At 57.0% G+C, this 16,882-nt stretch overlaps 2 protein-coding genes across 11 annotated transcripts; both read right to left on the bottom strand.

The window, feature by feature from the left end:
- Positions 1-68: 68 nt before the first annotated feature.
- On the bottom strand, positions 69-8,850 carry MAFG (MAF bZIP transcription factor G). 10 transcript variants are annotated; one of them, XM_037402749.1, is made up of 4 exons: positions 8,829-8,850; positions 4,418-4,479; positions 3,935-4,330; positions 69-3,350 (listed from the first exon to the last, which is right to left on the bottom strand). In XM_037402749.1, the coding sequence occupies exons 2-4, from the start codon at positions 4,451-4,453 to the stop codon at positions 3,291-3,293; spliced, it is 492 nt and encodes a 163-aa protein (XP_037258646.1). In that variant the 5' UTR covers positions 4,454-4,479; positions 8,829-8,850; the 3' UTR covers positions 69-3,290. The 10 variants fall into 10 exon arrangements, with proteins under 10 accessions (XP_037258646.1, XP_037258595.1, XP_037258638.1 ...); XM_037402698.1 differs by lacking the exon at positions 8,829-8,850 and adding an exon at positions 8,653-8,780; XM_037402741.1 differs by lacking the exon at positions 8,829-8,850 and adding an exon at positions 7,923-8,058.
- Positions 8,851-10,482: 1,632 nt separating this feature from the next.
- PYCR1 (pyrroline-5-carboxylate reductase 1) lies at positions 10,483-16,834 on the bottom strand. The gene is made up of 7 exons (XM_037402609.1): positions 16,699-16,834; positions 16,557-16,627; positions 16,279-16,458; positions 15,126-15,347; positions 14,557-14,649; positions 13,988-14,151; positions 10,483-13,887 (listed from the first exon to the last, which is right to left on the bottom strand). The coding sequence occupies exons 1-7, from the start codon at positions 16,763-16,765 to the stop codon at positions 13,728-13,730; spliced, it is 957 nt and encodes a 318-aa protein (XP_037258506.1). The 5' UTR covers positions 16,766-16,834; the 3' UTR covers positions 10,483-13,727.
- Positions 16,835-16,882: the final 48 nt, after the last annotated feature.

Here is a 16,882-nt window from a genome sequence, read left to right as displayed (position 1 = left end):
GCCCCACGTGCGGCAGCGCCCCCCCGCGCCACGGCGGACCGCGCCCCAAGGAAGCGCCAGGCGGCGGCTGTTTGAAAGCGGTTTATTGTCACGTACAAAACAGCGGCGGCCGCGGACGGACACTATGTACAGCAATAAATAACGCCCGCCCGGCCCGCCGCCCCGGGCAATAACTTAGCAATAAATACCGCCCGCCCGCCCCGCCCAGTCCCCGGAGCCCCGGGCCGGGCCCGGCCGCCCCACCGGGCCCGGGGCTGAGCCGCCAGCAAACCTCCCCCGGGGCGAGCCCGGGGGGGGCCGCCAGCGGCCCGGGCCTCCCCCGCCGCGGCAGGCGGGCAGGGGACCCGGAGGGGCCGGGCCGCGTCCCTCCACCCAGTCGCCCGCTCGGGCCCCCGGCCCGCCCGGCCCTCGCCCAGCCCGGGAGCAGCCGCGGCACCTTCACACGATTCACCACAGGACACACCGGGCCCGGGCGCAGGCTGGGGCCGGGACCCCCCAGCCACCACAGTGAGGGCACCAGGAAAAGGAGAAAGAAAACACGACACCCTTCACAGCAGGAAACCAAACGGACGAGCACCTCGGGAACAAGAACTATCACACTCCAGAACACTATACACGAGAGAGGGGTCAGCGTGGCGGCGCGGGGCAGGGGCCACCTCGTGGGCACGGGAAGCCGCTGGCAGGGGACCAGCTCTTGGAGCAGGACGGGACTCTCCTTGGACACCGCAGAAATACATCACTTGGGGGTCCAACACATCACTGAGAACAAAACCAACGCGCTAGCGTGGGAAAGCAGCACTCACGACTGGGGACCACATCCCTGCGGACCTCCAGCCTGGCACCCGCGGAGCTTGTGTACCACGCAGGTGCCCTTCAGCAATGGCTTTGCACCTGCCCCCCCTACACCACATCTCAAACACGCTCGGCCACTCAGAGCAGGCTGAGGCCACAAGCTAGTGAGCACAGCGCAGGGGAGAAGAATCATCATTAACATCTGGTGGAGTCAGTGCTGCCACCTGCTCCATCCTCCTGACTCACCGTCTCCAAAGCAGTGTGGCCTCTTAGCAGCAACCGCACAGCTGCCACCCAGCAGGAAGGGAAGGACAGGGACATTCCTGGCTGCAGAGTACAGCGGAAGCAAGTTCACCATGCCTGTCATTGCCTGCCCTGTTGATGGGGCCCTCCTCACACCGCAGCCTTCAGCCTCTAGAGCTCAGTTCCTGGCCAGCCCCATGCACAAAACCTTGGCTGCTCACCCTGCTGAGGTCGGGCCTCTGGCTGGGCTCAGAATGGTGTTCTAGCCAGGTTCGATCTCAGGCTGGCTCCAGGAAGGACAGGGCTGGGACTGACACCCCAACCAACCACAGGTTTCTGCATTTTGGAGCATCTCACCTCTTCCAGGCACCATGTCACCAGCTGGAAGACAGAGGTTAGAGTCCAGAGCTCTGTGCCAAGTGCTGCTCAGTGTTGTAGCCCACCCAGTGAATGGCTGGGAAGCAGCATGTCAGACACTTCAGCTCAGAGGAGAGACAACCCAGGGCTGGGAGGGGGAAGCCTGGAGTCAATATTCTAACCTGCCTCTGGTTCAGGAAGTTCACTGGGAAAAGCATCCCAAACAGTTCCTCCTTAAACTCTCACTCAGAGCAAAGCCAGTCTCCACCCTGCGAAAAGAAATCCCCACCAGCTATCTGCTCCTCTCCTGCCACACTGCAGCCTTCAGCAGGTTTACCTGCAGCTCAGCCCAGAAGACAGCAGTATCAGCTCAACTATGTGAGAAACACATCACAAAAAACCACCCGGTATGGCAAACCACACCTCCCCACAAGACTGTGCCATCCTGGTCTGTCCTCTCTGTTCAGGAGACTTTCAGCAGCCAGATCACAGGGACTTCACCCCCATGTCTTGCTCTCTAAAACAACTCAGTAATCAGCTCAGATCTTTGGGTAGGGGAGAGGGGGACCAAAGTGTTTGTGGAAATGGAGCCTGGCCACAAATAACTTCTCAGCTGTGTCACACAGCTGTAAATCTAAGCACTCTTCCAACATCCATAGACAGAAGCTGCACCAGGAAAGACAGTAACCATGCCACAGCTTAATTTTCAGTAATATGCAGACACTAAGGACTAGCGCTGGCCCCATGCTGCCCGGAAGGCAGGCAGGCTTGCCCCCCGTCAGATAAGCTGCAACAGCAACACAAGTTCTGACCACAGAATCCCATTTCAGAGTTAAATCCCATCAGCCTCCTCCTAAACTTGGACAATTCTCCTTTGTGTTACTTCTCTACCAGATTTGCTGGAGGAAGGAAAGCGCAACGTTTTCCCCATTCACGTAACTGAGTTAGCCGGTGTCAGCTGCTCAGCAAGAGGCCCAAGCTGCCCCTGCTCCTGCAGCGTGCCCCTGCAGAGAAGCATTTTCTGGGCAGGCATCACTACTTTGTTGCACCAGACATGCGTTTTTGCCTTCAGGAATGGTAGCACCTTTGCCTGTGTGCCAGAATCCTTCTGCAGAATTCAGAGAGATTCCAACTCAATCTCTCAGTCGAGCTTAGGGAAAATGACAGCAGCATGAAACGACAGCACATGGAAAAGGCAGCCACTGGCACCACCACACCACAGCGCCACGCAAGAGCTCAGAGAGCACAGAGAGTGCAACACAAGGGGACACAACGGCAGCCAGCAAGGTCAAGAATAAGTCACTTTTGGTACAATTGCAAAAAGATATCAAACAGGACTTGCCTCTTTTTTTGTCTTTTTCTAAGTTTTATAAATAAAGTCTGGTAACTCTTTATAAAAACTAACCTCAGAGCCACAAACAGTTTGCGGGAGGTTCATGAGAAACTTTAAAATTATTTATTTATTAACTTTTAACTAGCAAAGTCTCCGAGAATATTTCCCCATTTGTATGGTCAAATATTCTCGCCCTCTCAGATAAAAAAGCTGATTATAAATACGCTCTCTCTTCTGTCCGATTTTAATTTTAAACTTAGATAATTTAATAACTCTTAAAATGATGTTTCTCTCTTTAAATAAAGGGCTATTTAACCACATAAACTGGTTGTGTAAACCATCACACTAGAGACACTTGATACCCTCAAAACACGGGAACAACTAGTGATTTTGGTCTTGTTCGGTGCAACACATTAGGCACAAAACCGGCCTGCAGTCAACACGGTACCTTCCCCCCCTCCCCTGGGGTGCTGGGCCCCTGCAAGGGCCCTGTCCTGGCTCCTTCCTCATCGCTGGGGCAGAGGCAACAGGGCACAACAGCATCTTCCTTTCCACCACCGCTAGTTCACACAGCTAACACAACGGACGTCTGAAGGAAACCCACTGCTAGGGCACAGAGGCACACCTAGAAAGGAATAAAAACCTATTACACAGAACACCCCAACTGCAACTACGGGCACCAAATGAGACAAAAGCAGCAGGTTCAGGCACCTGGCAGTCAGGCACCGAGATGCACCACCTTGAAAAGTAATGAAATAAAGCCTTTGGAAGTGACCGGAAAAATTAGGGTTCCCAGCCCCCAGAAGAAAGCCTCCCTCTGGACCTTCCCAAGCCCTTCTGTTGCCCTGCCATCGGCCACGCTGCACAGACTTTCTTTGGCTAGAAAACCAAGATCTCACAGTCTGTCCCAAGGGTGCCCGAGGGCTACAGACCGCTGGGTGGGAGGTTCTGTCTGCACAGGACAAGGGACGCATCACCACTGCTCATATCAATCTGGACACAACAAGATAAAACTGGAGTGATCAGCAGGCCAGTCCTGGGCCAAGTAGAAGGAACCCGGACCCATGTGGGGAGGGTTTGTGCTTTGGGGATTCCAGGCTGGTTTTGTGCCTAATTGCCCTGCACAGACAAGCTCAGGCAATGCTCGCTTCACTAAGACCGGGCGTCCGTTTTGGATTTCACTATTGTGATGACACTAGTAGTAGCAACCTTGCCAGGGATGAGGGGCCCCATACTGGAGGTGAGAGGCCCCCGTGCCGGGGTCACAGGGCTCCGGGCCACGGTTCTGGCGAAGTTCTGGAGAGCCTCATATTTGGAGCGGAGAGCATCGAGTTCCATTTTCATGCTGGCATTCTCAGAGGCCAGCTTCTCCACCTCTTGCTGCAGCTCTGCCTTCTGCTTCTCCAGTTCCTCCTTCTGGGTAACACGCTTGACTCTGCAGCTGGCTGCGTAGCCCCGGTTCTTCAATGTGCGCCGACGCTGCTTCAGCTGGATGATCTCCTCCTTCGACAGGCCCCGTAGATGCTGGTTCAGCTCCCGCACAGACATGGTCACCAGCTCCTCATCTGTCAAGCTGGTCCCATTCTCACCTGGCTCCCGCTTCACCTGGAAAAGAAGGCAGCACACGCTTGTGAAACCTGGAGCGGGTGCCTGCACCCACCACCCGCACCTCTCCTCCACCTGCTGCTTTACCTTCAAGGCCTTGTTTCCTTTGTTGGGGGTCGTCATAACACGACAGCCTTGTCAATCAGGTTCTGGAAGGGAAGGAAGGTCAGGTTAGCCCCCCCAGGACACAGCAGAGCCTGCGACATTCCTGTGGCAGAGTCCAGCAGCAACGCCCCGTGCTGCTGCACATCCCACTCCCCTCCTTCCCCAGAGGAGGCTTCACAAGCACCCAGCTGAGCTGGACTCACAAGCAGCAGATTCTGTCCCTGCACAGAAACTGCTGCCCTTCCACACCTCTGCTCCCACAGACACTTTGTGGCAATGCTGGGTTGTTTGGGTTTTTTTACTTGGGGTGGGGGAAATTAAAAAAACTAGGAGGAGTCAGAATACACGGAAGCCACATTTTCAAAAATAGCCTGGCAGGCAGAAGGCTGGGTCCAGAGCATGGCTGCTCCGGGCCAGTCATGCTGACTCAGCATGCTGGCACTCTGCGCCTCTTGCTCCCAGCCTCATCCTTGTCACTCCCAAGCAGAGCAAGGCAGCCTGTCTCTCCGACACACCCTTCCAACAGGTGCCCAAGCACAGCCCAGAAACTCCCCAGGACAAGAGTCCTACCACATCCTAGGCAACCAGTACAGCTCAAGAACAGGCGACCCTGGGCAAGGAGTGCAGGTGAAGCCTCTGCCTCCACAACATGCCTCACTGGGCAGCCTGCAGGATGGGAGAACACTACTGCTGTGCTCACGCCTCTCCAAACTTTTTCTGCTTCCCAGGAAAGCCAGCACATCCAGGTTCAAGTCAAGGTTCTGCATCCAACCTTTCCCAAGGAACAGAACAACCCGATACTGCAGCACAAGGAAGCATTTGGGCATGCTGGAATCCCATCACAAATGGGTTGATGCCTCAGCAGCCGTCACCCCTCCCGGTCACACAAAGCTGAGCCCAGCTGTAGGTCTTTTCTGTCACAAAGTCCTGCCTGGTACCTGGCAGTGCCAGGGCCCAGAACCACCTTCTCCCTCCCTTATCTTCAGAGCAAAGGTATGTCATAAGAAAACAGAGAAGAGAACCAGAGGAGAGTGGACACCCTCACTGCCACAGAAGACAGGACCTCAGAACTGGTTAAGAGCAATTCCCAGGCCTGGTTTTACAGTGACTCATACCCAAACTCCTGTTTCCATCCCTGTGTACCTCCTCCCCTCAGGCTTTAGTTCAGAGTGCTGCTACACTGCCCAGTGAATTAATCTGCTCAGATACTGCCCAACAGACACTGCTGCACCTTGAACAGCCAGGAACCACACAGCTCCTTAGCAAGGCAAGCATTCCCACGCAAGTACAGTCCACAAACACCTCTGTACCTTTCGTCTCTTCAGTGCCAGTCAACAACAATTTAGTTTGCTGCTGCTTTGCTAAATACAAGAGGCACTGATGTACAGTTACAGCCAAGAATCAGATGCACAACTCAGCAAATACAAATTTACACTCTTCTAGCAGCGGTGGTGCAGGCTCCCCGCAATGCATCCACCACCTATTAGAGGTGAACGGGGTCAGCATTCCCCAGGACACCAGCAGAGACGTCCCCAAAGCCTCCAGCCTGCCAGGAGCCAGGCTATTTATACCCAGAGGACAATGCTCCTTCCAATGAGATGCCTGCTACAACCTGACAGTGCTGGCTGCATAGAAAGGGTCACTTTGCCATCCAAGGAAGGTAGCTGCAGTGAAGCACATAAGCAACTGCTTCATAAAATCAAGCCTTCACTCTTCCATACTGTTGTATTTCTTTCCTCTGCTCCTACCGGGCAAACAACATGGCTCCTGGGAAAAGGGGAGAAGGAAGGGAATAGCTGGGGACACCAGTGACATCAGCCCGGCAGCACCTCTCTCCACTGTTCTGTGGTGAGTGCAGGGAACCAAGAGCAGGTACGGTCAGAGGGACCAGAGAAATTTGTTTGCCTTGTGGCACTAAAGAATTTCCAGCTGCCTGGCAAGCATTCAACTTCCTTTGTTACAGCAGAGCTGAAACAAAACAAGGCAACAAATGTGCTGCATCAGGCACTGCACTGGGAAGAGAGCTCCTTGGGGTGGGCTCAGGAACCAGCAGGGCTGCTCACGCTGTCCAGACGCTGTGAAGGCACCGACTCATCCCTGCCTTTCACCATGACTTCTGCCAAAGCTGAGAGACAGGGGTGAGAGAGCTATCAGCAGGCAAGAGAAGAGGCTGGCCCCAGACCCTGACAACAGCAATTTAACTTCTCTTGAACTTTAAAGAGTCAAGCATTTTTACCCAGAGGAGTCCAACATCCTCAGGCAGAAGCCTCCCACAACAACCTTCGAAGCTGTAACAGGACCATCCCCAAAAGCACCTGGTGATCCTACCTCTCCTCGTCCCCCTTCCTGAGGGGATCAAAATGAGACACAGCAACACATAAGTCAGCAGAATGGGAAGAACAACCCAGAGACTAGTTGGCTACTGTCTGGGTCCCATTTGAAGGATCAGAGACAGAGCTGTTTGGCAGCTTTACAGAGAGGACACCCAGAGAACTGGCACCAAGACAGAGACCATACTTGGCCTAACTCTCCAGACTGCCGACTGCTCACTGTCGATAGCTTCCTGAAGAAAGATCACGCTGAAAAGTGTCAAACGCGATGACTGCAATGAAGAAAATGCAACCTCAACATATTTCCCCAGAGCTCAAAAGGCCTGAACTCAGCACAAACGCAGCCAATTCTCTCCTCAGCTCACAGGCAGCACAAGGGAGCTGACAGCACCGTGCATGATTCAACGCAGGCCCCATTCTCCACATTCCTGATGGCAGAACCATGCCACGAGCCCCATGTAAACACGGTGACGTCACCCGTTCCAGCGCTGGCTGGTCCAGAGATCATGCTGGGAGAGAGGGAGGGAGAGAGGGAGGGACTGGGAGGGAGAGGAAGGGGCTGCGCTCCCCAACAGGCCCCACAGTACCCGGCAGGCGGAGGAGGGTGGTCTGCTGGCAACAGTCAAGCACACTGCACCAGGACTCATGCTCCCGCTGTGGATGTCACACTCTGCTTATTTGCTTTCTGGCAAATGAGCTCACACAGCCCTCCCAGGAATCCCGATGAGTCAGGTGACTCCCCCAGTTACCTACGAAGTCAGGACAGCACTTCTCCTGTGCCCCCGTCTCCCCTCGAGTCCCTAGTGAGCTCGCACCGACCCAGGGCACTCTGACAGCAATTCCTCGCTCCAGGCAGCTGCCCACCCACCTGCTTTTAGTGCTGTTCAGAGCTGGCACTCAGAGCCCCCTTCCAGCCTCCCCTTCCTCCAACCGTGCAGCTCAAAACCACGCAACCCGGGCCGCCAAGACCCCCAGCTCTGGGCAGCAAGACACACACGCACACCGACGCTCCGACGCTCGATGCCAGCCCGGCGCCGCAGCCCGCCCCGCAGCCCGCCCCGCAGCCCCACTGCAGGGCTCACTTCCACGGCAGAGCCCACCCTGCTCCACTCCGCGGGCGCTGCGGCAGCGGGCAGACCCCCAGCCTCGGCTCGCACCCATCGGGGCTCCGGCGACGGGGTGGCCCCTCGGCCGCCAGCCTTCTCCCCGCCGGCAACGGCGACGGCAGCGGAAAGGCGGCTGTCCCGCCGCGCGGGGACGGCTGAGACGCCTTGGTGGCTCCCGAGCCCCCGGCCCCCCTGGTCGGGACGAAAGTCGCGCAGCAAGCGGCCAGCAGGCGGCGGGAGCAGGGCGCGGCGGCCGGGGGCTGCGGACCCCCGCGGGGCCGCCTGCCCGGCCAGGCCCTCGCACCCGCCCGCGGCTGCGCCTGTGCCCCCTGCGGGAGCGAGTCCGGGGCCGCGCCGGAGCCGGGGCGGAGCGGCCGGGAGGGGCGGGGCAGGCCCAGCCCGGGGGCAGCCAGCCCGCGCGGCGACCGAGGCCGGCGGGAGGGGCGGGACGCGCCGGCGGGCGGGGCCGGGCCCCGGGCCGGCGGAGCCGCGCACCTGTTGCCCGGGGGAATCGGGCGGGGCGGGGGACAGGGGCGGGCGGCGCGACGGGCGGCGCCGGAGCGGCCGCGGCCCGGAACCCCCGCCGTGAGTCAGCGGCGGCTGCGGCCTTGCCGCCCCGCGCCAGCCCCGGCTAGCATCCCCGGGCCCGCCGCGCCCGCCCCGGCCCGCCCCCGGGGACCGGCCCGCCGCCCCGCCCCGCCCGGTGCCAGGGCCGCGCCCGCCGCCCGGGCCGCGCCCGCCGCCGCCCGCCGCCGCCGCAGCCGCCAGCGGTGCCGCTCACCTCCTCACGGAGCCGCCGGGGCCGGGCCGGGCCGGGCCGGGCGGGGAGGCCGCGCTGGGAGGGACCAGGATCCACGGGACGCCGCGAGCCGCCACCGCCGCCGCTCACGGACGCGTCACGTGATATTTGGGTCACATGGCTCCATTCATGAAGCGCCCGGCGCAGCGGCCACATACCTTAAGGGGGACGCACGTTTCTGTCGGGGGCGGCGTCTTAAAGGGGCGGCGGCGGCGGGGTGGTGTCCAGCCCGGAGCCGCGGGGACTCCCTGGCCCCGGCCGTGCCTCTCCCTCAGCCGTGCGCGGAGCAGTTCCGGGGCCGGGGCGGGCCCTGACACAGCCGCCGCGCCCGCTGCCCCACTAAAGCGCCGGTACACCGGTTGCGGGGCGGGGGCTTCTGGGCACCTCTGGCAGTGGCTGCCCGCCTGGCGCGCTGCCAGACGTCCTGCCGCGGCGGAACCGGCGTCCCGGGCACCTGTCGAGGTAGCGGGGGTGTGTAGCTCCCTTCCTCGGGCACCCACGCGTGTTGTGGTGCACTGCAAGGAGCAGCCGCGCATCAGGAGCAGGGGGTGCTTGTCCCCACAGGGGTGTGCTCGGTACTCCGCGTCCTGCGGTTTAACTTGGCTCCAGCGCAGAGGAGAGCGCGGCTCCCCGCTCCCGCTTCCCGCTCCCGCCCCGGCGCAGCCAGCAGCACACAGGCGTCCTCGCCCCCAGGAGAGCCTGCGCTCCCTCTTTGCTGCATCCACAGTTTCTTAGAGCTGCTGAAACCGCACGGAGGAGTAGCAAAGTCTCCGCCGAAAACGCTTAGAGCGCTTTGCAGCCGCTCTCGGGGCCCTGGTGCCAGTGCCGAAGCAAGCGCTGGCTGAAAAGTGTTAAGACCGGGGCTGGCTCCTCTGCTGTCAGTGCTCCCTGCCCGCCCCCCGCCCTGCTCTGGGCGCTCCCATCTGTGCGGCTCCGGCTGTGAGTCCGTAACACGGCGATACTGGCGCCTGCTGCATTTACTGCTGTGCACAAGCAAAGCAGGGCTGATGAGTACAGCAGAGGACAAGGGACAAGTGGAAGGTGCAGAAATGGAAGTGGGTATACAGGAGTTATGGTAGCATAACGGCAAAAGCGTGCTCCTTAGGAGAAAATAGGCTGGGCCCTGGGTATTCAGCAACAGCTCTGCCATTCTTGCAGGAGATGTAAACTTTCTTTCTGTGGGGCTCCTGTGGCCCTTGGCAGGCTGGCTTTGCCATCTGCTGTGGCAGCCAGCTGTTACAGGTCTACAAGCATCTGGGAAGTTCGCCTATAGCTCTGCCTCTCTGGGGATATGCTGGGGCAGCCCATAAGCCTCCCTTGCATAAGGGCTCAGGCTTAGCCACCCTACCTTTTATTCTGCATCACACTTTTATCAGCCAAGTGGAAAGTCTTTCTGCAATGCACCCTTTTGTTTTGCATCAGCCAGTAGTTAAGCCATCTCACTTCTAGCTTGGCCTGCCTGTGCAGGGTATTCACAGCCTCGGACATGGGAAAGGGAGGAACATGCAGCATCCACTCACCCCCCATGGAATTTGCATGCAGTGGCAGAACCACTAGAAAGCCTAAAGGGTTAGGATTCTTGGGCTTTCTCCCCTCCCTTTAAATCTCTGCAAACTGGTCACACAGGGCCCTAGAACAACTTCTGTGTTGTTGCTTAGGGACCCTGGATGACAAGGAGAAACAGGCCAGTGCACTTCCCAGTCCCACACCCAGACAAACCATCCTCAGAGCCTTGAGCACACTCACTGCAGGCAGCAAGGACCCAACGCCTGCTACCAGGGGCAAGAGACATACCCAGACCAAACGCAGCACTCTGTCAGAGAAGCGGTTTATTATATAAAGAGGGAAGAGGAGTAAGCATCTGACATGCCTATAGGGTCGTACCCTGCTACCAGCCAAAAGCCTAACACTAAAAATGCTTTAACATCACTAGCACCTTTGTGTCACATCCTGCCAAGGAGGGAGGAGTGACTCAGATTCACCGATTTTCTTGGTTGGAACAGAGTATACACAATACCACAGGTAAACAAAGACTTTGTATTCCATAGTCAGGCTCACTGGTAGATAACTGAGCAGCAGAAATGCTTATCACTTGCTGTGCATGTAGTTTTATGCCTTGCATTACTTACTAAAAAAAGGTAAAAGAATAAGAGAAGGGGGCAGGGGGGTGGCAGTGGAGGTAGAGGGGGAGAGAGACATCACAAGTCCTGGATCCAGCATTGGGCCTGCCAACGGGGTATTTCTTGTAGGAGCACTCATCCAGAAGTCCCTTCTGCTTTTTTTCTTATTCCCTCCTAAAATGGCACTTGCTTTCCTCTTTTATTCTTATCCTTCAGTGCAGACCACCCCTTATTAAAGTCAGACTCGTTTGCCGTGTAAATTTGCACACATGCTCCTTACAAGCACGGAGGGGCAAGCCTCTGACCTTGAACTGAGTCAGCGGGTGCAATCTCCCCCTGCATGTTTCCCTGTCCCCCAGTTACTGCAGATTCCTGCTGACTCTGCTGCTTCCGGGGCCATTACTCACCCCTCAGCAGGCTGCTCCCTCTTACCAGTCTTTAGTTCATACAAACTAACCTTTCGTTTGATCTCGCCAGTGTCCAACATTCCTTGAGTGTTGGAGACCCTCGGCTCAGGGGACCTCCACCCCCTACTCCCTTAACGAGTTGTTTCCCTACTGTTGTTCACACCCTTCCAAGCTTTCCTTGGTGTTAGATTGGGTTTTTTTTCCAGGTGGTCTTTGGCAGCCTCTGCATCAATACCAAAATGCTTTTTGTGCATCGCCTGCACATCCAGGATTCCTCAGGAGACAATAAGCCCATCTTAAACATCCCCCTTTTATCATCCCTCCTGCATTACACCCCAAGGTGGAGCACAGTACAAGTTACCCACCCAAGTCCATCCCACCCCCTGCAGCATGCTGTTCCCATGGCAGCCCTGCTGAAGAGCTGTGGCAGCTTGCACACCTTGGGCAGTTTTCTGGCTTGGAAATGGACTCAGGCTGTGGGAGAAATGTGGAGAGGCACGGAAGCCACGCAGGGACATTGGCTATAAAGATACCATAGAAAACAGTAGATACAACCTTCTCTTTGCTGCTGTTCTGGGGCTGGCTTCCAAGACTGTGCCTGAAGGAACGGTTAACTGGCCTTCCGGGTGACAGGCTGCAATCTGCCTTCTGTCTGATCAGAGCGTTGGTTCCTTCTGCCCTTTGTCTGCAACCCTCCCCGATTCCTTTCCCTGGTGGGCCCAGGGAAGGGAAGTGCCATGTTGTCCTGACACTGCACAGTGCCAGCTCACGCCTGGCCTGGCACTCGGGGCTGTGCTAGCCAGCAGGAAGGGTTGAGCAGGGCCACCCTCCACCTGCTGCTACCACAGCCCTGGCCAGATTAGCTCCCTCACAAGTAGAGCTGCAGGGGCAGAAGGCACTGCTCCTACCCCCCATCCTTCACTGCTGTTTCTTGCTCACAAACTTAAGTCAGATGGGAAATTCTCCAGACCAGAAAAGCAAGGGTCTTTCTCCTCTGCACAAGTGTAGTCATTTGCATGTTTCACCAAGCAAGTGCTTGTTGTTGGACAGGCATCAGGCATTCTGAAGTCCTTCCTGAGCTTCTTTTGTGCCAAGCTGGAACTGATTTTCCTCCGAGGTCTCATGCAGGACAAGCTAGGTGACATGGGACAAGATCTGAGCCACAAGTCACATCAGATGACTCAGTGTTTCCCTTCAGTCTTCTGTTCTAAAGAACTAGGGACACAACTGCATGAAGCAGCCCTGAACTTTTTTCTAGGTGTTTTCCCCTTCTAGCCATTAGCAGTGCAACACCTTCAGAAAAACAGTAACGAAAAAGAAACTGTCTAGAAAATACCAGAGACATAACTGTGCCAATATAAAGTGACACAGAGGGCTGGCTGCTGTGCTGGAGATTTCACCAGCCCAGGGGCTTTGCTGGGAGAAATGCTGTTGTGGAGGGACAGTCAGTCCACCACAACACGGCTGGATTGCACAAGCTGAAGCAGCCGCTGTCAACAGGCATCAACACTGCAGTCCAAGGAGGTACAGCCTGATGCAAGGAAGGGTGCTGAGGAAGAACCCTGCTACCACACAGCAGCTCAGCACCAAGGTAAAAAACCCTTCCTGAGTCTAAGGAAACGGTAAAGAAGTTGACTTTCTTTGGAGGAGGTTGTCCTTGATTTCAGCTCTGCTCCCAGCTGCCCCAGGAGCAGTGAAAAGAGCAGGGAGAGCATCGCAGTGCACAGTGACACTGAGAGATATCCATAGGCACATGGGAACAGATTCTGCCCATGGAGAGCACGAAGAGGTGTCAGAGAGCAAAAAGGGAGCACTGACCACCCACCCCACCACCTGGCCAAACACCCAAGCAAGGCTAGCAGTGAAGGAGGAACAGTGAGAGCAGCTCATGGTTCCCCAAACCAGACAGAGCAGCCACCAAAGAGAGAAACAGAGTGCGGTCCAGAGGTTCACACCATCTGTCTCAAAGTCAAGCAAGATGGGAGATGGGGCAGAGGCACTTTGGTCCCTTATGAGAGACGCTTTAGGGCCCAGCCTCTAGTGTAACACCCAGCACTGCTTTTGTGTGGCAGCATCTGCTCTAGCAAAGAAAGACAGCAACAAGACACAAGCTCTGACACCAGATGCAAGATGAAGCAAGAGAGATCCAGGCCTGGTTCAAACCTTTGAAACCAAAAGGCATTCTGAAACCTCTTAAAATCCTATTAGCAACCATTTCTGCACGGGACACCTTGAACACTGCCTGAGTCCTAGAATTATGCAAGCCTTCTGGACAAACAATGCCCTTGACGAAGCTCCAATGATGGTACACCCCTGCCCAACAGAGAACAGCAATGCCAGGAACAGTTTGCACTGACCCCACTACAGGTTAAAGACCCTCCTCTACAGCGTTGCACTGCTCCACAGCTGCTGTAAGCCAAGTGCTGAGTATGGGGGACACCAACATTCAGAGTAAGCATTTTTCCTTAGACAAGAAGGAAAGGGCATGGAGGAGGCTCATGTTCAGCATGGCCAGACTACCGTGGTCTGGTCAGTTCTTCTTGCTGCTGGAGCTCCTATTGGTAAACAGGCTGACTTTGCTGGCAGGTGCCACAGACAGAGAAGGAGACTCCAGCTTCACCTTATCCAACAAGGTCTTCTTTATGGCTGCTGCAGAGATCTTCTCTTGGTCTGCCAGATGCTGCAGCTCCCTGCAATGGGGTGGTGAGAAAGAAAGACATAGCAAAAGGAAGAGACAGGGAGTATGGAGCGCAAGTTTTTCAGGCTCTTTAGGACTTCCTAGGCACCCACCTTGTCCGGATGCAGGAAGCCTCCACAGCATTGATTAGGAGTGAGCGAAAGCCACCACTCTCCAGGAAGTGCAGGGCATGGATGGTGGCTCCCCCAGGTGAGCAGACGTTGTCCTTCAGCTGACCAGGATGCTGCTCAGATTCTAACAGCATTTTGGCAGCACCCTGTAGCGAGGAAGAGAAAACATCTGACAGAGCTCTGACTGAGGAACTGGCTGTCAAATACTCCTGTTCTCCACTGCACAAAGCGGCACCTAACACTCACAGTGGGCAAAACTGGGGCTCCTGCCCAAGAGCCATCAGCAGGCTGCTAAAACACTTTTCAGAGCTGAAAAGGCCTACAGAGGAGTCACGGTTCCCCAGGCCCCAGCTCCTACACCATCAGCACCAGCAGATTGCTGCAGACACTTCCCACATCCCCTCACTGGGAAACTGCGTGCAGTCAAAGCAAACAGGTTTTTTAAAGTAGATTCAGTAAAATGACTGAGATAATTTCAAATTGTGACATGCAGAATACTCTGCACAGAGCAGGCATAGACTCAAACATGTTCTGGAGTAGGAAACACTGACCAGCAAAGCCTGCGCTCCAAGTCGAACAGCCAGCCTGCGGGGAAGTCCCATTTTCACTCCCCCATCTGCAAGAGCATCCAGGGCAGTGAACGCCTGAAACCAGACAGAGGAAGAGGGTGACCGAAAGGCTCTACTCCAAGACTGATAGTCTCAGTGAGCAGAGAATCCAGACCTCCAGGATTACACCGTGACTCCTATCACTTGACAAAAACGTCCCCCTTTACTGCATGGGGGCCACACCAGGCTTCCCTCCCACGAGTTCCAGCTCAGGGGTGGGGGAATGGGAGAAATTCAGCTTTTGCATTGTACTAACTACAGTCCCACGTTTTGCAACACGGACATGTGGACAATGCATGCTGGCTATGGACTTCAGACTTGTCTGACTGGTAATGGACTTTTGTTGTTGACCCAAAGCATTTATAAATGGGATACCAGAATTACCTGTCCTGTCATGAATGTGAGTGATGAAAAAAACAAGAAATGACAAACTGAAGTCACATAGACTTTCACCATATGCAAAGCCTACTGCTCTCCCCAAGACCGCCACAAGCTGAGAAAGCAGCACATACATACGCAGGGCCACTGCCACTGAGCCCTGTTACAGCATCTATCAGGTCCTCTTCCACCTCAGTGCAGAAGCCTACACTGGCCATCAGTTGTTCCAGGAGCTTCCCATCCTCCACATCCGCGTGAGTCCCGGTGGCATAGACTGTAGCACCTTCCCGGACAATCACTGGCGTGTTGGTCATGCACCTGATCACTTTTGGTGTGGGGCAGAAGGCAGAGAGTTTCTTAGGGCAGAAAATTATTTGAGACAGAAAGAAGAGAGCGAGCGAAAGAGAGCGAGCGAGAGAGAGCGAGCGAGAGAGAGCGAGCGAGAGAGAGCGAGCGAGAGAGAGCGAGCGAGAGAGAGCGAGCGAGAGAGAGCGAGCGAGAGAGAGCGAGCGAGAGAGAGCGAGCGAGAGAGCGAAAGAGAGAGAGCGAAAGAGAGAGAGCGAAAGAGAGAGAGCGAAAGAGAGAGAGCGAAAGAGAGAGAGCGAAAGAGAGAGAGCGAAAGAGAGAGAGAAAGAGAGAGAGAAAGAGAGAGAGAAAGAGAGAGAGAAAGAGAGAGAGAGAAAGAGAGAGAGAGAAAGAGAGAGAGAGAAAGAGAGAGAGAGAAAGAGAGAGAGAAACAAAGAAAGAAGAGAGAAAAACAAGCTTCAGTGCATATCTGGCATACCAAACAGGCTGTCTAGGAAGGGGCTCCCCATGTGCAAGACCAACAACACATGCAGAGGAAAAACAGTCTCCCATATTCCAAACGTCCTCCTTTAAGCTGATGCGGCCAAAACTTAAGTGTCAAGTCTTAGGCAGTACCAACAAACAGGAAGGTGGGCAAGGCTGTAGCTGGGAGCGACAACCTGTGCCACTCTCTCCCACACCAGCTCCCGCAGAGACTTAGCACAACGTCTGCAGAAATTCCTGGGAGACAGCCCAACGCTGCTGAGCGGAAAGGGACTTGACAACACCTCGGGCGGGGAGAGTTGGCGCCAAGGCTCTCACAGCTTGTTCTGACGAGGGCGGGCAACGGGGCCCCGAAGCAGCCGGGCAGCTGCAGCACCGCTGTGGGCCGAGCGAGGCCCGTGCCCCATGCCGCTGCGGGGCGGCTGCGGGGGCTCCGCGCCGGCTCCCGCACGCACCGGCTCTGACCCCGGCGGGCCCCCGGCCCCCGCAGCCCCTCACCTTCTCGATGGAGCTAATGGTGACGCCGGCCGCGCAGGAGACCACGATGTGCCGGGCCTCGATGTCGGGGCCCACCTCCTCCAGGATGAAGGGGATGATGGGCGGCTTGACGGCCAGGAACAGGACATCGCTGCTCTTCACCGTGTCCTTGTTGCTCACCGTGAAGTTCACACCAATTTTCTGCAGCGGGGGCGGGGGAGGGGAGAAGCGGGAGCGCCGTCACGGGGGCGGCCCGCCGGGGTCGCGCCGCCGCCCGCCCGCCCGCCGCCCGCACTCACCCGCAGCCCGCTGACGGTGGGCAGCTCGGTGTCCGGGGAGCTCGCCGTGATCTTGTGCGCGGCCAGGACCCCTGCGGACAGCACCGCGCGTCAGCCCGGGCGGCTCCGCGCCCCCCTCCCGCCCGCCGCACCCTGCGCCCACCTGCCGCCGTGAAGCCCCTAGCCAGGGCGAAGGCGAGCTGCCCGGCGCCGATGAAGCCCACGCTCATGGCTCAGCCCCGCGGCCACCGGCCACGTGGCCGCGCACCGCGCAGGGAGGTGGGGCCGCAGGGGGAGCAGCGCCGGGCGCCGGCGCGCAGCAAATCGGCGAGGGGCGGGGCGGGGCC

This window comes from Falco rusticolus, chromosome 1, assembly GCF_015220075.1.
Source record: "Falco rusticolus isolate bFalRus1 chromosome 1, bFalRus1.pri, whole genome shotgun sequence".
NCBI classification, from domain to species: domain Eukaryota; kingdom Metazoa; phylum Chordata; class Aves; order Falconiformes; family Falconidae; genus Falco; species Falco rusticolus.
The sequence above is the reverse complement of the archived record's forward strand: the minus strand, read 5'-3'. Positions and strand labels throughout refer to the sequence as shown.